This window comes from Astyanax mexicanus, chromosome 19, assembly GCF_023375975.1.
Source record: "Astyanax mexicanus isolate ESR-SI-001 chromosome 19, AstMex3_surface, whole genome shotgun sequence".
NCBI classification, from domain to species: domain Eukaryota; kingdom Metazoa; phylum Chordata; class Actinopteri; order Characiformes; family Acestrorhamphidae; genus Astyanax; species Astyanax mexicanus.
Window position 1 is genome coordinate 30,982,572 of NC_064426.1, and position 23,616 is coordinate 31,006,187.

Here is a 23,616-nt window from a genome sequence, read left to right on the forward strand (position 1 = left end):
ATATTTCCATGTTTTTCTTCATAGTTTGGATGATTTAGTATTAATGTACAATGCAGAACATTTTTAATTTGACTGCTACTGTATATTTTTAATTAAAAAAAAAATCCAATACATTGCATACAAATAAAGATGTCACAATCAAAAAGAATAAAATTTACTTGATCTCTGCTTTTTATTGTTGATTAATTTGGCAACTTTAATATAATAAAACCACATCAGTAACATCATGTCAAAAACGTAATCTGCAATCCATTAAAACACTAAGTTTCTTACTAATTTACTGCTCCTCTGCCACACTACCAGCTCAAATGCTAATTATGTGGGCAGTGCTTTTAAAAATCCAAACTTCTGCTCTTTTGGAGGCGCACAGACCTTCTGGTGGTCAATGTCATTGCTTACACCTGCCCAAATGAACTGAACTGGACTGGTTCAAATTAGCAACACAACATAAGCTGTAAAAGTATGCTGAGAAAGTCACACTTGGTTGTTTAAGAGAGAAAAGTAAGAAGAATGAAGAGCTTCAGCAGTACTCTTCACCCTGCGAGTCCAGCGCTCCAGTGTCCAGGACTGGAGAACAGTGCGGTTTGATGCCATTCACTGGTAAGTTCACGTGCTGATCTACAGTATCAGTGTCTGGGGTGAGGTAAAGGTCCCATAAGCCTTCAGGCATGTCTAGTTCCAGAAGCTTCTGCTTGATGCGCAGGTTCTTCTCGATGTTCCGCCGCTTGAACTTGAACTGGATGATGGTCTTGGTGTAGTGGTTGAGGGCGGTGACGGCAGAGGCCATACAGGTAGCGAAGGAGGCCCACGCCAAACTAGTGGAGAGAGAGGAAAGACGAGGCAAAACGTAAGTAAACTTCTAATATGACATTATTTGGAGATATTTTTTTCTGGCTGTGTAACACAAATATAAATTAAAAATAGAATTTTTGGCCAATCATTGATCAGATTGATCATAAATATTAATAATTGCTGATATTCTGTTTATTCATGGTGTGAAGCACAAAATGGCACAAGCCTATACTTCATGAATCACATGGAAAAGTTACAGGGGTTGGACAATGAAACTGAAACACCTGGTTTTAGACCACAATCATTTATCGTCTCGACAGACAGTTCTGGTGGAAACAGGAGAGAGGAGATGCACATTGAATTCTGCCGTGATTTGAGCAGCCGTGGTTTTTTGTTTTTTGGATATAATCTGGGTTAGCACCCAAACATCCCTTTCAGACAGCTTCCTCTTACAGCGTCCACAGTTAATCCTGTTGGATGTGGTTCGTCCTACTTGGTAGTATGCTGACATTACCCTGGATACCGTGGCTCTTGATACATCACAAAGACTTGCTGTCTTGGTCACAGATGCGCCAGCAAGACGTGCACCAACAATTTGTCCTCTTTTGAACTCTGGTATGTCTCCCATAATGTTGTGTGCGTTGCAATATTTTGAGCAAAACTGTGCTCTTACCCTGCTAATTGAACCTTCACACTCTGCTCTTACTGGTGTAATGTGCAATTAATGAAGCTTGGCCTCCAGGCTGCTCCAATTTAGCCATAAAACCTCCCACACTAAAATGACAGGTGTTTCAGTTTCATTGTCCAACCCCTGTATATGGTACTGTTAACTAGTGAATGATTCATTAAAATGTTCTACACAGTCATGTTCAGACATCCCCCATGACCTGCGAGTTTCTCCTATACATTGACAATGGTCATACTACAGTATGCCCACAAATCAGATACAATATCCTGAAAACTGAAACATTGTCAATTACTCACTTGTGCACTTTCTACAATAAAAGTGCACAAGTAGACAATAGAGCGACACATACCTATCAGTGGGCTCTGTTGGTTGAATTCACACCCAACCCCTTTCTTTCAAAGTGCATTATTTAATTAAATTAAAAGCAGTGTGTAAGACTGGTGGAGGAAAACATGCCAAGATGCATGAAAGCTGTGATTAAAAACCAGGGTTATTTCACCAAATATTGCTTTATGAACTCTTAAAACTTTATGAATATGAACTTGTTTTCTTTGCATTATTTGAGGTCTGAAAGCTCAATTTCTAATTTTCTGCAAATAAATGCTCTAAATGATAATATTTTTATTTGGAATTTGGGAGAAATGTTGTCCGTAGTTTATAGAATAAAACAACAATGTTCATTTTACTCAAACATATACCTATAAATAGCAAAATCAGAGAAACTCATTCAGAAACTGAAGTGGTCTTTATATCGTTACTTTACTTCTTATGCAAAATGTGTGTGTTTTTTTAGTGTTTGACTCACAGGTAGGACCAGCTGTAGTCCCAGGTTTTAGGCTTCCAGTCTTCCGGACCCATAATGACTGCAAGCTGGAAAGCTGTAGTGAACATCATGTGTGCTACCATTCCGAAAAGGCCTGAGGGAGAGAAACATAAACGGCACAACTTTTTTTTTACTGACATCTGAGAATGTTTGTTTTGCGTGCAATTAGGTTATATTGTTTGCTGAAGCCAGATTTTTGGATTTTTGGCAACAGTAAAAGGAGTATGCTGAGGTGTTAAGTATGTCAAAATAGTGTATTCTTCTTTCAAATTTATTTTAAGTTTAAATACACTACCAAGTTTGGAAATACCTTCTTAATTAATGTTTTTATTTCTTCCAGACTATCAAGGAACATATAATAAATTATGTAGTAACTTAAAAGTGTTAAACAAAACAAAATACTCTTGCACTTATCTGTGGTGCTGTCAACTTTAGGCTTCTGAGGCTGGTAACTCTGATGAACTCTTCCTGTGCAACAGAGAAACTCTTGCTCTTTCTTTCCTGAGGCAATCCTGATGAGAGCCAGTTTCATCATAACATTTTGATAGTCTTTTTTCACTTAACTTTGTATCAAGTAATTTTTTCATTACTTAGTTGAGTAGGTCTTGCCATAATAAAACCATGTTTTTAATGTGATGCCCTCATTTTTACAGGACTGTAAAGGCTTACTGTCCACATAAACAGCTTTACAAGACTTTTGCACAGTACGTTTTTTTCTGGATGTAGTGGAATTTGGAATTTGTCAGTATTAAACTACAAATATATAGCCGAATATAACATGATTACAAGCTCCAAGACTGATACAATCAACAGATGAGTTGCCACCAGAGCATTTTCTGTCCTCTAGAATACATATTGTGGCGTGGAAGAGGAAGGAGGACTCGTGAGACTCATTGCAAGTACTCAACAGCTCTTTATTAACAGGCTTGCCACTCACTTATAGCCTTTAACAAGGCTAGGAGAGCGAAACCCAACTGCCAACACAGCACAAACAGCCCTGAGGCCACCAACCCAGCTATCCAGCACAGAGATGGTAGGTCCCCTTAACCCACCCAAAACATACCCCCATAATGCCCCGCTGGCCCCGGATTACCATGACCCGCCCCCACAGGCACACTACAAGCTGGCACACACACACACACACACACACACACACAGACGCCACAATATATTCTGGGGGGTTAAAAATCTCTATGCTACACTATTCAGGATTAATGAGCTATGGAGGGATGGAGGGAGGGAGAGGGATGCAGGGGAATGAGGAGTGAAGAAGTGAACGAGAGAGGGAGAGAGAGGGGGCAGAAGAGAGGGAGAGAGGGAGGGGGAGTGGGTGGTCTCCTCTGGGCTGGCAAAACCACTCCACACCCCCCTCACACACACACACAAACGCTTCAATCCGATTACAGCACAAACTACGAAATCCCTGCGATGCTGGGACGAGCAGTAGATTCAGGGCAGAGCCTATATTAGAGCTGCACTTCCCCCTGTACTGAAAGTGCACTCCCTGCCTCAAAACAGTTTATCTAAACCAAAATTATAACAAAATACTGAAAAAAACCTGCAACTACATTAGAGACAAATAACTAATAACAACTGCCCTTCTACACTTACACATGAAGGTATGTATAGGTTCTAATCAGTCAGTGGTGCATTTGTGTTTTCCGTTGCCAAGATAGCAATTCGACAATACAGGAAATTTACCTGAATGCAATTCATTTCTAGACAACCACATCCATTGGCGTAAATATATTCACAAGCACCGTTGCTGTTTAAATTACACAGGTGAAGGCTTGAAAATAGACTGCTGGCATGGTGTAAGATAGCCGTGCTCCCAGAGTCCAAAGCCCAAAGTCATCAACTGATTTATCATGATTTTTTTAAGCAGTACCAACAAAGCCTGAGACTTTGAGGAGCAAATATGGACAGATGGACAGCTTATCCAAAAATACCTGAGAAACTTGAGATGTTCAGAGGCAGTGTTCTTCAAAAAAAGATGGGATTTGCAGATTTCATCCTCTAAAGTGCATAATATCCTTAAACAATTACATTCAGGATGAATTTAAGTGCAAAAAATGGGAAGGGCACATGCCTGTGCTGAACACCGTGATCTCCCATCCCTTTAGGAGAACCATCATTCAGCTATAACTGATAGAACCACATGGGCAAGAGATTGCTTTAGCACACCTTTGTGAAGCTCTACAATACAGAGTTAAATTCACAAATGCCACTCAGGATTTTACTGTGCAAAAGAAACCAGAAGTGGTCCAGACCAAAGAGGAAAAGTACATACATTCCCATCTAATGTTATCAGCAAAACATTACTTTATTTGGATGGTCCATTAGAGGTTCCAGATGCTCAACTAGAATTCAAATAACCCACTAATACTAAGCTAAACCTTAAATCTAACCCTAAACATAACCCTAACCAAAACACTAAGCTAAACCTTAAATCTAACCCTAAACATAACCCTAACCAAAACACTAAGCTAAACCTTAAATCTAAAGCTAAACATAACCCTACCCAAAACACTAAGCTAAACCTTAAATCTAACTCTAAACATAACCCTACCCAAAACACTAAGCTAAACCTTAAATCTAACCCTAAACATAACTCTAACCAAAACACTAAGCTAAACCTTAAATCTAACCCTAAACATAACCCTTACCAAAACACTAAGCTAAACCTTAAATCTAAGCCTAAACATAACCCTAACCAAAACACTAAGCTAAACCTTTAATCTAACCCTAAACATAACCCTAACCAAAACACTAAGCTAAACCTTAAATCTAACCCTAAACATAACCCTTACCAAAACACTAAGCTAAACCTTAAATCTAACCCTAAACATAACCCTAACCAAAACACTAAGCTAAACCTTAAATCTAAAGCTAAACATAACCCTACCCAAAACACTAAGCTAAACCTTAAATCTAACTCTAAACATAACCCTACCCAAAACACTAAGCTAAACCTTAAATCTAACCCTAAACATAACTCTAACCAAAACACTAAGCTAAACCTTAAATCTAACCCTAAACATAACCCTTACCAAAACACTAAGCTAAACCTTAAATCTAAGCCTACACATAACCCTACCCAAAACACTAAGCTAAACCTTAAATCTAAAGCTAAACATAACCCTACCCAAAACACTAAGCTAAACCTTAAATCTAACCCTAAACATAACCCTACCCAAAACACTAAGCTAAACCTTAAATCTAACCCTAAACATAACCCTACCCAAAACACTAAGCAAAACCTTAAATCTAACCCTACACATAACCCTACCCAAAACACTAAGCTAAACCTTAAATCTAAAGCTAAACATAACCCTACCCAAAACACTAAGCTAAACCTTAAATCTAACCCTAAACATAACCCTACCCAAAACACTAAGCTAAACCTTAAATCTAACCCTAAACATAACCCTAACCAAAACACTAAGCTAAACCCTACATCTAACCCTAAACATAACCCTAACCAAAACACTAAGCTAAACCCTAAATCTAACCCTAAAAATATCAAGATATAATTTAGGGTTAGAGTTAGGTGTAGGGTTACATTTAGTATCATTCAGAAAAGAATTTACTTAGACCATAGAATTCAGTAAAGAGAAAAGTTACATTTAGTAGACATGCAGTTGAATGTTAGTTGAGCATCTATTGAGCATCTGCAATAGACAATCCAAATAAGGGTTACCAAAAGTCCAAATGCAAAGATTTGTCTTGGCAAAGCCTGGTAATGCTGCAGCAATAATGCAGAAAAAGAGGTCTACACTGAGGTCTTCCTTTTATGCCCATGCATTTTTCCACAAGGCAATGCATAACCGCATGCTGCACACATTACAAGGGATGGCTGTGGAAGAAAAGGGTGCAGGAACTGTACTGTTGCACACCATAAGATATGTTTGCAGAAAGGAAAGGGCAAAATAACACCTGAAACACATCATTGCTTGCTATTCTTGTTGCCAAAACGTTTTTTTTAGATGTTGTGAGAAGAAACTGAAATGGATGTATTGTACACTGCCATATTGTATGCCATATAATACGCAGCATCGGAAATCAATATTAAACTGATATTGAGAGAAACTGTAGAAGTGAAGAGATGATATCCTAAACTGAATTTACAGAAATCTGACAACAGTAGACTCTGATATCTAAAATGCTATTAAACAGGTTTGTGGTGCAGAGCTATCATTCAGCAGCAGTGCTGGGAATAACAGCATTGAAATAAATGGCGTTACTAACACCGTTACCTTTTTCAGTAACGAGGAATCTAATGAATAACGCATTACCATTTCCGACACCCCGTTTAACGGCTCAATTAAGTTTTTACTTACAGACAAAGGCGCATGTGTATGTGTGTGTGCGTTGTGTGTGTGAGTCACAAGGGAGGGGAGGATGAGATAACCGCCTAAGCAATGATTGGCTAAGGTATAGTAAGATTACATCTTCAGCCAATCAGAGAAAAAAGGTGGGTGGGTGTTTAGAGCGTATGCATAGTGGCGGATGTTTACAGCACATAGCGAGAGATGGCGAGTGAGGAGGACTCCAGCAGCAAAACAGCCTTTTCCAGATGGAAATACCGAAACTATTTCAAACTCAGTGAGCGAAAAGAAATGAAAAATTTGTCATGGACAAACCTCTATGCAGGTACTTGTCTTCGCTGTCGTGCATTCTATTCATCTGGCTTATGAAACATGCTCTGAAAAGATGGGGGCCGGGGGGTGATGGTTACAGGGGCGAGTAACACGAAAGTAACACAATAGTTACTTTTACTGGTAACTAGTAACTTTTATAGTAGGGGTGTCACGATTCTCTAAATCCTCGATTCGATTTTATTTCCGATTTTAGGGTCACGATTCGATTTGATTTTCGATTTTCTTTTTTTACAGCAGAGAGGCCTATGCCAGTTTTAGATTCGTCAGTCATTGGTTTGATTCATCAAATTTACATTTGATTTAATCTCATTTCAAAAGGTGGGCTTGATATAAGTGATGCAAAGTGATACAAGTGATCTGTAATACACCACATTCGGCACTAAGGGTCAAATTTATATAATTAAATTAAGATATATATGTAATGCCATCTCGTGGCTTTTTTTGGTAGCAGCAGTGTGCACTATTAAAACAGCAATGTGCAACATAACAAAATAAATAATAATAAAATACAGGAACAGTCATGTACAAAATAATAATAGAACAATTAGAGCCTTAACAAACTGAACCCTATCCTACTATAACAGTTAAACATGAAAAATAAGACTTTAAGAACTTTTTTCTTTAACAAAGATATATTATTAACTTTATCTAAGAGAAAGATGCTCCTTAAGGTACCAAAACTGTTAACATATTTGAGGCTTGACAAAACTACTTTTATTTTTATATATTGAGGTGTATTCTGTACTATGGATGTTTACCACTTCTTGTTTGAGAGGCCTTTAGCCCAGAGAAGTTCATGTGTCCAGCTAAACTATTTTTGAGAAGTCCATTTCTATACATGATTGGCATGTCACAAGTGGTTGCAGGTAAACAACATGCCGCTTCTCAAAAGGTCATATTTACATATATGGTAAAGCTGTAAATAGGGTGGTTGGAATTTTTTAGGCATGAGAGCTATAGGCGTGACTGTGAGGGACTATTTAAACGGTTTAGACTACAAGACTGAGAGAGAGAAAAACCTGGGACACCAAGAATTGACAAGCTCTCTCCCACACTTTGCTTCTGATTGAAATAAATATTTATTCCGGTTAAGAAGACAGTGTGTACTGAGTTTTATTTCAAGAAACAACAGCCTTCCAAGAACACCCAAAGAGGAGTCCACAAGAAACAAGAAGACACAACAATATTCAAGTTTTTCTTTAAGAGAAAGAGCTCTTTGAGCAGTCACAATGTCCGTGGCGTCTGCTACAGTGTGCTGCGCCATTTGAGGGAGGGTCCATCGATCCTCTTTTTGACTTTGAGGCTTGAACCATGACATAATTTCGATCGATTTCGATTAAATATCGGAATCGCGACACCCCTATTTTATGGAGTAACTCAGTTAGTAACTCAGTTACTTTTTTGGAAAAGTAACTAGTAACTATAACTAATTACTTTTTCAAAGTAACGTGCCCAACACTGTTCAGCAGACGTGGCCCTCTTCTCCCTGCCCTCTGCCGCTGCTAAATGAGGGAGTGCTCGCCTCTGCCCGGGGTAACAGGGTGGCAGGCGGAGCAGCTGGGCTGGCCGGGCATTGCGTAATCCCCCTCTGTGTTTTCAGCAGGAGCAGAGCTGGCAGGATTTCCCGCCTGCCATGTGAGCAGTGCAGAAGTGTCCGTGCTAAAACACAGGCATGAGGGGAAGGACTGATCGTCATGTTTAGGGAAGACTGATCATGAAGTGTTACCTCAGGGAATGGCTTGGGAAGTCCTACTTACATATGTATAAGTTGTGAGGTGTTATCACGTGCATGAGCAACATACAGTACAACACATTGTAAAATATACTACCTTGTTGATAAGACTACACACTGAAGGTGAGGTAATGGTGAGGAGACACACACGCATTATGAAAATAAATGATGCCAGGAACAAATAGGTATATTAACCCTTGTATGGTGTTTGGGTCTGTGGGACCCGTTTTCATTTTTCATCAAATTATACTAAAAAAATATTTGTTCTAACTCAAACTCATTGGCATTGGCTCATTTTTTGTGAAAAACATATATCAAAACACATTTTCGATAAACACACACTGTACACCTCCCCCTACGGTGGCCGAGAAAGCCCAGCGCAGTGCAAATTGAAAAGCGCTGCAAAAGCACAAAACACATCCATCAAAATTACAACACAGGCGCAGCAAATAGAAAAACGCGCTGCAAATAGAAAAACGCGCTGCAAATAGAAAAACGCGCTGCAAATAGAAAAACGCGCTGCAAATAGAAAAACGCGCTGCAAATAGAACCACAACACAACGGAAGTGAGTCACAACACAACGGAATTTTCCCGGGGGACCTTAAAAGATACTGTAGCAGCTAAGCTGCGTCTTCAGTAACGTCTCGGACTTCACTATGTGTACAAAGGACAATAAGTGGCAAACAAGGCGTTTTGTGAAGCAGAACTTTTAATAATATGCACACAACCGTGGTAATCACAGGTAATAAACATAACTTACTTTTCAGAAGCTTGTTTGCCACTTATTGTCCTTTGTATACAGCTGGTACAGCATCTTTTAAGGTCCCCCGGGAAAATTCCGTTGTGTTGTGACTCACTTCCGTTGTGTTGTGGTTCTATTTGCAGCGCGTTTTTCTATTTGCAGCGCGTTTTTCTTTTTGCAGCGCGTTTTTCTATTTGCTGCGCCTGTGTTGTAATTTTGATGGATGTGTTTTGTGCTTTTGCAGCGCTTTTCAATTTGCACTGCACTGGGCTTTCTCGGTTGTCCATGTGAACAAACAAGTGACTCAATCACATCCACAGAAATCAATCACATCCACATTCAATGCAAAAAAAAAATAAATCATGGGACATGTTACTTATTTCTTAACATATTCCAGTCTATTAACTATTTGCACGATACTGGAAAAAAATTGCATTGTGATATTTTAATGTTTTGTGATATGTATTGCTATATCAAAAAATAGAAGAATTTTACACATCATAATATTAATATTGCAATCTGTGTATCAATGGCTGGAGTAAAATAAATTATATAATCCATATTCCAGTCGATATTGTCATATAAATTGAGAAAAGTATGTTTTTTTTTGTATTAAAGGACTGAGATTTTATGCTTGTGGGCTCCCCCTACAGTCGCAGAGTGTAATAAATGTTTCATTAGAACTAAAGGTTGGAAAGCAGGTTGCAGTTCTCGCGAGCGATGGTCGCGGCCGCCTCGGAGTCTGGTTTGAGCTCAAAGAAGCTCCGGCACATGAGACATGAGAGCACCGCTATTCCTCCTGTTACACCTCAATGCAGCGCTGCAGTGAGTTTCAAGCTGTAATTTCACTTCTTTAAAAAGATCAAAAATCCAGGAAATCCTACCTAGTGGGGCTTTAAGAAGCAAAATAGTTTTGAGTTGTAAAAGGTTTACTGACATTGCACAAAACATAATATTGCAATATTGATGCTAACAATATATTGTGCAGCCCTACTTTACACTGTGTCAACACTTTTTGAAGAATGGACTAATGGAAGAATAAAAAATCTCCTGAAAAATAGCCTGAAATAAACTCTTTTTACACTGATCTCCATGAACATTAAGAAGTTTTTCTCTTTAAAGTTGCTTTATGCCTGTGTAAGGTAGGTTAAGTGCTAATGCAGTAATATTTATTTTTCTTATACTATTAATGTACATAATTATTAATGTACAGCATATCTAAATAAAACATATTTTAAAACTTTTCTAACTTTTGGTTTCTTTTGGTTTGCTAGTTTAATAAATACATGTAAAAATATGTAAAACTGACAAAGAAAACTAGCTGGTTTTGTTTTAAGAAGAGAAGGTGCACCGTGTCACACAATTATTAGAGAATTTCTGCAGAACCGGAAACGACAGATGCAGCTCTATCCTCAGAAGCAGCTCTAAGCTCTCGTAGGGTGAAGGGGTAATAGAGGAGCAGATGGAATTTACAATATAAAAGCAAACACAGCAGCACAGATGCCACATATCTCTGTCTTAAAGGGGCGTTTCACCAAATTTTCGAACTTCCTGCATGATTTGGTGATTAAGATGTGAACTCAGGTAAAGTCATTCCCGTTATTCGGGCTTAATGAAATGCTTTGTTCTAGAGAAAGCAAGTTTGAGTTTTTCACAGCGGTGGAGAATGTGGGAGAACTCAGGGCACCCCAGGGGATTCCCAAATGCCATCTGTGCCCAGCGCAAATATGGTGGATATGGTTGTCTCACAAGGCTTGTCCTGATGTTCTTTGCTATCTTACATCCCTTCAAAAGTCTATTTTCATGCCTTGTGCCTGCACTATTAAAATAGCGTCAGAGTTTAGGAATAAATCTCCACTGATGGGCGTGGTGGTCTGGAAGTGAGGTGTTTTCAGGAAAATTTCGGACATGTTTCTGTTTTGGCGGTGGAAAACTCAAGAGCTCCACTGACTGAAATGAACAGTCAATCATCAGAGTCCATTCCTATAGGTGTGCCCTTTGATTCTCAGGTTCATGACATATAAAAGTCAACCATCAGATGCTCATTGCTATCTTGGCAACACAGGGTTGCAGCGTATGTTCAACACACATACACCCCTGCTCATTAAACACACACAAGAACACACAGCATTACACAAACCCAAAGCACACCTGCCTCTTAAAGAGAATGGCAACACACACACACAGATTGTTTTTTTTCACCTTAACCCCCAAAACACACCCATGATTATTTAAGAGAATTAGTTCATGCCTTTTTTCACGCTTCAATCCACCCAATGCATTTTTTAAGCTACGCATTTCGCAACTGACTGGTGCAATATAGGGTGACCTTGGAATTAAGTGGATTTTATCAGCTGAATCCTGCAGACATTTTGAAAAATCTGAGGAATCCCCCTTTACATAATATCCTTGCTTTTTATAATTCCTGAAAAAAGCTAAACAGAAAATGCACTGTGAGATCTTTTATAGGATCTATCAAGTACCTCAAAAAAAAAAAAGATTCCCAGGTTCAAAATGTATAAACTGTGATTTTACCTGAGAGTGCAGTAAACAGGGCAGCGAAGGCGTTGAGCTTGAGTCTGTTCATCATGTTGCAGCATTGGCACATCTCCACCATCATGAGGGCACCTCCAGTAAAGAGCAGAGAGATGTACAGACATTCCCCAACAATACACAACCAGAGCACCCCTGAGAGAGAGAGAGAGAGAGAGAGAGCAAAAGAGAGAGAGAGAGAGAGAGAGAGCAAAAGAGAGAGAGAGAGCAAAAGAGAGAGAGAGAAAGAGCAAAAGAGAGAGAGCGAGAGAGAGCAAAAGACAGAGAGAGCAGGGGTTAATTATGAAGGCTAAGAAAAGAGACTAAGAAAAATAAAGGAGAAAAAGACAAAGACCAGGGAAACAGTTTGAGGATGGATAGTGCTCATGGCGATGCTCATTGCTATCTTAGACCCTGCCAACAATCTATTTTTTACATCTTGTACTTTTGGTTTGGAATTAGGTGGGTTCTGGTAAGGTTCTGGCGTATTTCTATCTTGGCATCGGAAAACACAGGTGCTCCACTGACTTAAACGAACTTGAAAACAACAGTCAAGCATCAGATACTCATTGCTATCTTGGCAACACAAGCCCAATTTTAACATCAACAATAAACAGAATAGAAAATAAAATAACACTGCTGTTCTCGTAAGCGATCTGCTCCAGCAATTTCACAGCGTGATAGTGCAGGTCATTTTGTTTCCTCTGCTGAGAAGCGCAGAAGTGCAGCAGCGTTAAAATCCCAATTTAAAAAAAAAAGTCAGAGTGCACCTGTCTCTTAAAGGGAACAGCAATGACATGCTGATTAGTTTATTTCACGTTACGCCCAAATGCCCACGTTACGCACCAATGAATAATTAAGAGAATAAGTACATGCCTTTAGCGCTTTTCCTGTTGTTACGATAGCAAAGACAATGATAGTGACGCCCTGAATCAAGCTAAATCAAGCATGGTGCAGTTGACGGCTCATCTATAGATCATTATCTAAGTTGGAAAAATGACTGATAGTGGGGTCTAATTGAATTATATTAGATATTTAATATCCAAAGTTACCCAGGCATTTAACATTCCTTGATACACAGTGTTACATGTACAGTATATCAGGAAAACGCCATATACAGCATTATTACCCCCCACAGTGCATCTGGGTGGTATCTGTCTATAATTGTAATTGCTAACAGACAACGTGTCGTTACCAAGAGACACGGCAAAAGTCTTGGGACACAAATTCCCATCAGTACATTTATTTCTAAAGTTGTTCAGTATAAGAGACACTATTGTAACTATTACTTACCCACCTCTTTCATGATCTGGAGTGATCTCCAAGAATTCTCTACAGGAAAATCCTGCAAACAGAAAAAGTCTGGCTTTGATTTACAGCTGGCACATATTTTCATTTCACTATAGTCACTAAACTCATACGTTGATTCTGGAAAGAAAAAAAAGTTAGCAAAGAAATCACCCCCCAAAAAAAAGTCAACTAGATCAATAAGAATATAAATGAAGTTGTTTATTTTATTTTGGTTATTTGCAAAAGTTTAAGCACATACTACTGTATAATATTGTATTTCTTGGTGCTTATTTTTACTTTCTTTTCATTTTCTTAAAAAAAAAAAAAAAAAAAAAAAATATATATATATATATATATATATATATATATATATATATATATATTGTTTGCTTTAAAGGTAATTTTTTTTTATTTGGTTCAATATTGTTTTATTTTTTGTTACAGATATTTTATTTTTCCTCTCTTTCTCAAAAAAATCTTAATTTATATTTTTTATAATTTAATATTTTGGATGCTTGTATGTTTGGATGTTTTTACGCAAATATAAACATGCTGTTTCCGTAATTGACCTGCTGGTGCACCTTCACAGTTTGAACAAGCAGGTCAGTTCCCTCTGCTGTGAAGCACAGAAGCGCTGCGACTTTGAAATACCAATCCGCCAAAAAGTCAGAGCACACCTGCCACTTAAAGGGAATGACAACTGGCACACTGACTGGTTCATTTTACATTACGCCCAAATACACAACAATGATTAATTAAAAGAATTAGTACATGCTTTTTGCAAGTTTTGAGCCATACAAAGTGTACTTTTCCTATTGTTACGATAGCAAAGACAAAATGCCTAAAATCAAGCTGCATGGTGCAGTCGACGACTCGCTTATAGATCATTATATGTGTTGGATTTACCGTTGTTGTAAAAAATTAGTTAATTTCGTGGCTGTATGTAAGGTATTACAGTTAAAAAAAATACTTTTTAACTTTTTGTGTTAATACATACCTGCTGTGTATTTGTGTATAGTATGTCTATGTGTCTGTTTTAGCCAAAGTGGTTTTTTTGGTGGTGTAAAGGTTTAGTGATAGTATATACGGTTCAAAGCTTTGATTATTAGTTTTGTGAAAAATGCGAAATATTCTGAGAAATGTGTATAACCATTAAAACATGTAATATATAATATTCCAGGGAACCCTTATAGCTTTAAAGCTGAACCAGTTGCAGAACACCACTGGGATTTAAATTCCAGATTCAAAGAATCCAAGCTTCCACAGTCAAATGGGAAATCACTTATGGTTTTTTTTTTTCTTCTTCCGTTTTTTTTTTTTAAAGATGTTTTATCTATGGAAATAAAAAGGTTTTTTTTTTAAGAAAAAAATTGCAATATTAACTAAGTATGGCTTTGATACCAAATACATTTATCATAGATATGATCATATACATCATAAATAATATTATATACTGTACATCACTGAATAATAGTCAAACAAGTTGCAGACAGCTCTGGTTTCACAGCTACAGCTGGATCTATGATTTTGTGATCCCAAACCTGGTTAATCTTTATTTATTGTGCAAAATTATTGAAAATTATTTTATCCCCAAATTGTACAACAACCAACATTTCAGAATTTTTCAGAATGCTACATGAGTGTACATGTCTGCATCTCGTGCATATACTGATTTTCATTTTTCACTTAATACATTATTATTACATTTTTGTAAAAGATTAGACAATCACTGCAAGTTAACTTTATGATATTAGTGTCATATGGCACTCTTAAAAATGAAGGTGTTTTAATTAATTATTTGAGCATGGATAGGTTCTATAGTATTTTACAGTATAGAGTAGTATTGGTAATTTATGGATAGGCAGTATACAGAGAATAGAGTATATACTCTACTAAATACTCTATACTATAGGGGTATAGGGTACTATATAGTAGCGTAGGGAATATAAAGAGTATATGGTAGTATAGGGTAGTAAGGCAAGTATGGGGAAGTATAGGGTGTAAAGGTTACTATAGGGTTATAGAGGGAGTGTATGATATGTTAGTATAGTTTAGTATAAAGTAGTATAGGTTTGTTTAAGAAGTATAGGGTAGTAAAGGGAGTATGGATTAGTACAAGGGGTATAGGTTACTATAGGGTTATATAGGAAGTATATGATAGGTTAGTACATAGTAGTAGAGGTTTGTATAAGGATTATAGGTTAGTGTTGGGTAGTATAAGGCCTATATGGAATATAGATTACTATAGGATTATATAGGGAGTATATTATAGGTTAGTGTGGTTTAGTGTATAGTACTATTCTAGGTTTGTTTAAGGAGTATATGTCACTATACTGTTATATATGGAGTATATTATAGGTTAGTATAAAGTAGTATAGGTTTGTTTAAGAAGTATAGGGTAGTATAGGGAGTATGGATTAGTACAAGGGGTTTAGGTTACTATAGGGTTATTTAGGAAGTATATGATAGTATATAGTAGTAGAGGTTTGTTTAAGGAGTATAGGTTAGTGTTGGGTAACATAAGGTCTATATGGAGTTTAGGTTACTATAGGGTTATATAGGGAGTATATGATAGGTTAGTGTGGTTTAGTAAATAGTAGTATAGGTTTGTTTAAGGAGTATATGTCACTATACTGCATACATGGAGTATATTATAGGTTAGTATAAAGTAGTATAGGTTTGTTTAAGGATTATAGGGTAGTATAGGGATTATGGGTAAGTAAATAATGAGTATAGGTTAGTATAGGGTTATACATTGCACTATATGATAGGTTAGTATAAAGTAGTATAGGTTTGTTTAATGCGTATAGGGTAGTATAGGGAGTATGGGTTAGTATAAGGAGTATTGGTTACTATATTATTATACTATACTAAGGTAGTATATGATAGGTTAGTGTGGTTTAGTGTATAGTACTAGTATAGGTTTGTTTAAGGAGTTTATGTCACTATACTGTTATATATATATATATATATATATATATATATATATATATATATATATATATATATATATATATATATAGTATATTATAGGTTAATATAAAGTAGTATAGGTTTGTTTAAAGAGTATAGGGTAGTGTAGGGAGTATGGGTTAGTATAATGAGTATAGGTTACTATAGGGTTATAGATGGCAGTATATGATAGGTTAGTATAAAGTAGTATAGGGTTGTTTGAGGAGTATAGGGTAGTATAGGGAGTATGGGTTAGTATAAGGGGTATTGGTTACTATATTTTCACCCTCTCCTACTGTAAAAAAACTATTTTGCAATATTGTTTTTTTTTTATTTGTATTTTTTTATTTTGAAAAACACTTGATGGATGGAAAACCTGTAATAGAGAGGTATAGTGAAAGAACATTTTATAATTAAAGATAAATCTCAAGAATCTTTACAGTAAATTCATACAGTAAGTAACTGTTCTGTGGTAAAATTGTAGAACGCAGTGAAGTAGTTTCCCAAGAGACCTCAAACCAGACAAAACACATAAAATGTACAATGCAGAAGCTTCCCAAATTTTACCCAATAATGCAATGTAAAACGTAAGACATAGAATATACTTAATCATTTAAAGCAACAATTTGCTCTCACTTTGTTTGGGTAAAGTTTACTCCATATTTTCTATATCTAATTTTACCTAAATTGAACAACTAATACATAGTCAAAAAATCTAACTTTTGTTAGGATGTCAATTTCCTATTGGCATAATGAACTAGTACAGCCTTCTATAACTCATCATCTGTGTGGACTCTTTCCTGCAGGGCTGCCTTTGCTTGGTGTATTCAGGTATATTTTATATAATGGTTTGTTGCCTTTACACGATGTTGTTAGGCTATAAGAGCAATTTACTATTTTCTTTACTGTAAATCATGGATTAATGCTGGCTGGGATTTGTAATGCAGTAACGTTGCATCATCTCTGCTGCCAGTATTAGTGTTCATTACGATGAAAATCTTCCAAGTGTATGGGCGGATATAATATTATTCACAGTAATTCATTGGCAAATAAAGCCTCAAAAAAAGGAGTAAAGAATAATTTATTACATATTTACTCCAAGAAATGTGTAATACTGTGTAACTTATTTACAGTAAATTACACAATAATATGCTGGGTTTTTTTTTTTTCAATTCTTTATTGCCATTTTTTTTTGTTTAATGTTAAATTATAACTATAATATACAGGATTGTTTTTTTACAGTGTATATGCAACCAAAACTGATTCCTCTGATTTTTCTTTTTAAGACATCCATTAAAGCACAATTGGAAGCATCCTTTATATCATACTTTCCGAGTTTCTCTTACCTACTAGGTCGACAGCTTGTTCACATGAGAACCAGATACCCGTGTGGAACTTTCTCATGAGGAACTTCTCCTCCCCGGTCTCGTAGATGTACTGCACCAGGCGCGTGTTGTTGATGTCAGAGCTGTTGAAGCGGATGCAGTAGGTCTGCTTGACCTTCACCGGTCCGGTGCAGAAGGGTTTGGCCACCTTCCTGGTCCCCTCGCACCAGTAGCTGGTGGTGACGGCCGAGACGGCCAAGGCGAAGGCCGCGCAGTTGAGCGTGAAGGCCAGCGTGGCCCTCGGGCCTCGTTCTATCCCCATGGTGGCCCCGGCCTGGCCTGGGGGGACCTGCCTGGGGAGCCGACTAATCTGGGCTTCTGATTGGCGACTGCCGTGCTCCTCTTCTTCTTAGACATCCGAATCCTTGGCAACGCCTGAATGCCATTCAGCTAAGGGCTGCTTGGTCCATGGGAATGAGGTCCATGGGTGCTGCTACTGCTTGCATAGGCTTGGAGAAATAAGCGAAAGGCTGCGGATGAAACTGACCAGCTCTGCGACTGCTGGACTGTCCGATGATCCTTTCGCTGTCCTCATCCTCCGCTTTGCTTTCAGAGCCCCTTGCTTTCTATTCCAGCATCCTCTTTCCTCCAGCTCTCTTTAGACTCCCTTCTTACCCACTCTGACCAACTCTCTCTCTCTCTCTTTTTCTCTCTCTCTGTTACTCTCTCGCTCACTCACTTTTTCTCTCTCTATCTATCTATCTATCTATCTATCTATCTATCTATCTATCTATCTCTCTCTCTCTCTCTCTCTCTCTCTCTCTTTATGTCCATGCGTACCCACCCACTCACCCATTCACCCCCCTCCGCTGAAAAAAAAAAAATAATCTTTTACTGTTATCATCACAAAGGGCAAATTACATGCAAGAGCTCGGTTTTATTGCTCCATCTAAACCCGTAGCTTATTTCTGTGAGCATAGTAATATAAAAGATTATCAGTCAGATTACTCCTCAATCTGGTGCAGCGTTCTTGCCAGCATTCAGATGAGGACTTCCACGTTCTCCACAAACTGCCGGCAGGGTTCTAACATGATGCATTAACAAGAGGGAGGATTCAGAACAATCTAATCAACCTCACGCAGAGAACCCACATTCACTACATAATAACATACAGCTGCAGAAAAGCCCTAGAGAGTACGTGTGTGTACATGTATGTATGAGTATGTGTCTGTGTATGTGTGTGTGTGTGTGTGTGTGTGTGCCACAGCTATGCGTGTGTGTGTGTCTGTGTTTGGGCATGTGCAAAGCAAATCCCCTCCGCCCAAACTCGATTGCCCCGTGATTGACTTATGTAGGATGTTCCATGCAAATGTAGGCAAACTGCTCTGGGAAATGTGCTTAAGGGGCTGACAGATGTCAGGAGAAAACAGATCTCTGCCCCTTGCTCAAATGGATTTCTTCTTCTTTTTTACATAATTATTTAGAAAAGAGAGGGGAAAAAAAAAGATTTTCCACCATGAACTTAGCATCCCCTTTTAGATAATAATGTTTTGTTCATAATATTCATAAGATAACAACCTTATGAACTCCCCTTAAAAATATTGACACTATGTAAAATGTAAATACATATAATACCTACAATGTCTACCATTGTGTATTATCCCCTCTTCTTTTAAAGGATTATAATTAAGGATTATATTTTCTTCTTTCAGATATTAAAGAAACATGCTGTGTTTAAGCACTGTCAGCTTTTGACAGCAGAGCTTCAGTCAGTATTTTTTATTATTTGAACTGTGCAGTACGTCACGGAAATCTGTAGGGGATGTAGCTTCTGAATCTGCCCATTTCCACACCCCGAGTTGCCAGGTATAGAACAGAGCAGCATGCAAATAGTGTGCTGCAGTAATGAAAATGGGTGAGCTGGCTATTTATTTTGTTGAACAGGTAATCACTGAGATTCAGTAAGGTTTCCTAACAACAGCAAAGCAATTTACTGCTACCAACACCGTAGTAGAGAGTATATGCACTGATCAGCTACAGAGAAAGACTTGTTGTCTATCTGGCCATTGGGTGTCACTTTGTCAACTCTTGCTTCAGTTCATTTCAAATGAGCTTTAGCCCAGTGAACATTTCTGGATGGCATTGGCATATGGCTTCTTTCTTGCATGCAACATCTTTAACCTGCATTTGTGAATTTCACAATAAAAAGTGTTTAACATAATAGTGAAAAAGGTGAGTTCCTAGGTAAGTTCCATGCAGTGAGTTTTATGCAATTCCAATGCTGCCTGAGGAAATTCTCCAAATGCTCTGAATCTTTTGATGATATTTTGTACTGTAGGCAACGTGACCACATTTTTGAGAAATTTTATTCTGAGGAAAATTTCTGTGAAATTGTTCCACAATTATTAAATGCAGTTTTTCGATGATTGGTGAATTTCTTTACATGTTCGCTTGTGAGAGACTTGTGAGAGTGTCTCTCTAAAAAGCTATTGTATACCCAACCCTGTGAATCGCTACAAATGCATTATTTATTTCCATTTACTGAACAGAAAAGAAATAATGCATGTACTACATAATATATACCTAAAAAAACTGTTACTACTGAATAACAACTGTCTTAAAGATCACAAATCAAAAATAATCTGTGAATTATACAATATTCTTCAGGCCCAGCCTGCAGACATTTAAACTCAGAGTTTATGTAAAAGGTATTCCAGATGAAGTAAGGATTATCCTCTCCTGCAGGCAAACTGAATATTACTATTTGTTGAGGACACTGACCTTAGCCTAGGCCACATGGCCTCTGGAAACTATCCAATGTATTGGCATTGCTTTGTTGCTTGAATTGCCAGAGATGGACTACAATATTAACATTAATATACAGAATAGACACACATGTCCAAACATTTGTGGACACCCCTTTTAATGAATGCACCCAGCTACTTTAAGTTGTGTCCATGCCTGACATAGACGTGCGGATGCATACACACAAATTGTCTCATCCCTGTAGAGACATATTGGCAAAAGAATAGGTATCTCTGCATATTAACCTATTGGCACAATGCATGCAGGTTGGGTGGGGATGTGGTGGGCTGAGGATGAAGTGGGTTTGGGTTGAGTTGAAGAGTTGGGGATGAGGTGGGCAGGGGATGAAGTGGTTTTGGGATGAGTTGAAGAGTTGAGGATGAGGTGGGCTGAGGATGAAGTGGTTTTGGGATGAGTTGAAGAGTTGGGGATGAGGTGGGGTTGGAATGAGTTGAAGAGTTGGGGATGAGGTGGGCTGAGGATGAAGTGGTTTTGGGATGAGTTGAAGAGTTGGGGATGAGGTGGGGTTGGAATGAGTTGAAGAGTTGGGGATGAGGTGGGCTGAGGATGAAGTGGTTTTGGAATATGTTGAAGAGTTGGGGATGAGGTGGGCTGGAGATGAAGTGGCTTTGGGATGAGTTGAAGAGTTGGGGATAAGGTGGGCTGGGGAAGAAGTGGGTTTGGAATGTGTTGAAGAGTTGGGGATGAGGCGGGCTGGGGATTAAGTGGGTTTGGGATAAATTGAGGAATTGGGGATGAGGTGGGCTGGGGATGAAGTGGGTTTGGGACAAGTTGAGGAGTTGGGGATGAGGTGGGCTGGGGATGAAGTGGGTTTGGGATAAGTTGAGGAGTTGGGGATGAGGTGGGCTGGGAATGAAGTGGGTTTGGGATAAATTGAGGAGTTGGGGATGAGGTGGGCTGGGGATGAAGTGGGTTTGGGATAAGTTGAGGAGTTGGGGATGAGGTGGGCTGGGGATGAAGTGGGTTTGGGATAAGGTGAGGAGTTGGGGATGAGGTGGGCTGGGAATTAAGTGGGTTTGGGATAAATTGAGGAGTTGGGGATGAGGTGGGCTGGGGATGAAGTGGGTTTGGGATAAGTTGAGGAGTTAGGGATGAGGTGGGCTGGAGATAAGGTAAGGTGGGGTAAGTTGGGGATGAGTTGGGTAGATGAGAATTAGTTGGGAATCTGGAGATAAGGTAAGGTGAGGATAAATTGGGATGAGTTGGGTAGATGAGAATTAGTTGGGAAGCTGGAGATGAGATAAGGTGAGGATAAGTTGGGGATGAGTTGGGGAGATGAGAATTAGTTGGGAATCAGGAGATAAGGTAAGGTGAGGATACGTTGGGGATGAGTTGGGGAGATGAGAATTAGTTGGGAATCCGGAAATAGGGTAAGGTGGGGATATGTTGGGGATGACTTGAAACGTTTAGAATGAGTTGAGGAGTTGGGCATGATTCAGGGTGAGGGTTATTTAGGGAGTTGGGGATTAGGCAGAGTGGGGATGATTTTTGAAGTGGGGATGATGCAGGGTTGTGATTTAGGGAGTTGGGAATGGTGCAGGGTTGTGAAGATGTAGGGAGTTGGGAATGGTGCAGGGTTGTGATGATGTAAGGAGTTGGGGATGATGTAAGGAGTTGGGGATGATGCAGGGTTGTGATGATGTAGGGAGTTGGGAATGGTGCAGGGTTGAGAAGATGTAGGGAGTTGGGAATGGTGCAGGGTTGTGATGATGTAGGGAGTTGGGAATGGTGCAGGGTTGTGATGATGTAGGGAGTTGGGAATGGTGCAGGGTTGTGAAGATGCAGGGAGTTGGGAATGGTGCAGGGTTGTGATGATTTAGGGAGTTGGGACTGGTGCAGGGTTGTGAAGATCCTGTTGAACCTCACTATCACATTTGTAACTTAATGCAGAAAAATCCTTACAGCAGAGCTTCAAAATTTAGTAGGACGCCTTTCCTGAACAGTAGAAAAAGCTACGCCAACAAAAGCTGAATAAACTCTTTGACAAATACATGTTTTTTTATAATATAAACTGCAAGCGATTGTCTCATGTAATTGCACTAGATATCTGTGTGATCTAAGACCATTTTCTGTAATATTGCTAAGCTTGATTTTATTAAATTCATTGTATTACAGATCTACATTGTGTGCCTCTAAAACATTGTGTGCGATGTTTCACTACTTATTATTAAGCTTGCAGAGTAATCCAACTATGACCTTTCTACTGCACAGGCCAGGAGCCAAAAGCCTAACCTAAGACCTAAATGACTAGAGGGGGTTCCCAGGTTGATCATATTTTAGAGATCTGGGATGTTCTACCGAGAGTTTGCTGTATTTGCTCGGAAAAACGATGTTAATACCAGAAAATCCTCTTACATAATCTTTACCTGCTGCATTCTTCCATGTAAAGAATTAATTGTATTTGGGTTTAAAAGCTTTGAGGAGCACTCCAGCTGCATGTTTCAGGATCAAGGATTTAAAAACTTTATGTATCTGTTGATGTAAGATTAGATATGAACTTGTACTGTCTGTGTAACATTCAGTTCCTTTTTTTATTAACTTTAAAAAACTAAAGTCAGCATGACTGCTTGTTATCTGGACATTATATAATTATTAGGGGAGAGTGAGCCATTGTTTATATTAACATTGATTTATATACTAGAGAATATGTGACAGAAATTTAAATGAAAGCATGCTACATAAGTTCAGAATGTATAGGATAGGACAAATTCAGAGAAGGGTCCCTAACTCAAACATATAATACAATTTGGGGACCATACTGTGGCTCAACTTGCCATTTAAAAAGAATGCAATCAGTATAACTCAACTGAATCGATTCACCTTAACTCAAATATTAAAAATAAAAGTCTTACACAATGTCTTTCAGTCTACAGTATATATCTCAACTGTTCAGCTTTGTTGAGAGTGTTTGACTTAATCAGCTTAAGTGATTTCAACTATTGAAGTTGTATCAACTTAATTCACTTAATACGTACAGTAGATTGATTTTACAGTGTAAACTACAGCCTTTACTCTAGACAAATCCAAAAAGTATGAGTTGCAAAGTGTGTTTATTTGTGTTCTATAGTATCCAAATGCCACACAAAATTCACCATACAGACCACAATAAGCATTCATAATAGTAAATACTGTATAATCAATGTTAAATCGTGGACAGAGGTCATTTTACTCTGGTGACCTGCTTTTGACACTGTTTGTTTTGCGTATGAATGCGTCCAGCGTCAGACATAAGCCTCACTGACGCCAAGGCAC

At 38.3% G+C, this 23,616-nt stretch overlaps 1 protein-coding gene across 1 annotated transcript; it reads right to left on the reverse strand.

Annotated features, from left to right (window-relative positions):
* Nucleotides 1-186: 186 nt before the first annotated feature.
* LOC103032838 (germ cell-specific gene 1-like protein) lies at nucleotides 187-18,322 on the reverse strand. Its single transcript, XM_022664636.2, has 5 exons — nucleotides 17,560-18,322; nucleotides 13,269-13,316; nucleotides 11,975-12,127; nucleotides 2,286-2,397; nucleotides 187-815 (listed from the first exon to the last, which is right to left on the reverse strand). Exons 1-5 carry the CDS (start codon nucleotides 17,858-17,860, stop codon nucleotides 521-523), a joined length of 909 nt encoding a protein of 302 aa, XP_022520357.2. The 5' UTR covers nucleotides 17,861-18,322; the 3' UTR covers nucleotides 187-520.
* Nucleotides 18,323-23,616: the final 5,294 nt, after the last annotated feature.

Bases quoted from the DNA above. Each gene is read 5' to 3' on its own strand.
- LOC103032838 (XM_022664636.2), bottom strand. From the start codon at position 17,860: ATGGGGATAGAACGAGGCCCGAGGGCCACGCTGGCCTTCACGCTCAAC. The intron at 2,398-11,974 runs GTAAAATCACAG...TCTCTCCCTCAG, and splicing joins CCTGTTTACTGCACTCTCAG to GCCTTTTCGGAATGGTAGCA. The intron at 816-2,285 runs GTGAGTCAAACA...TCTCTCCACTAG, and splicing joins GACTACAGCTGGTCCTACCT to TTTGGCGTGGGCCTCCTTCG.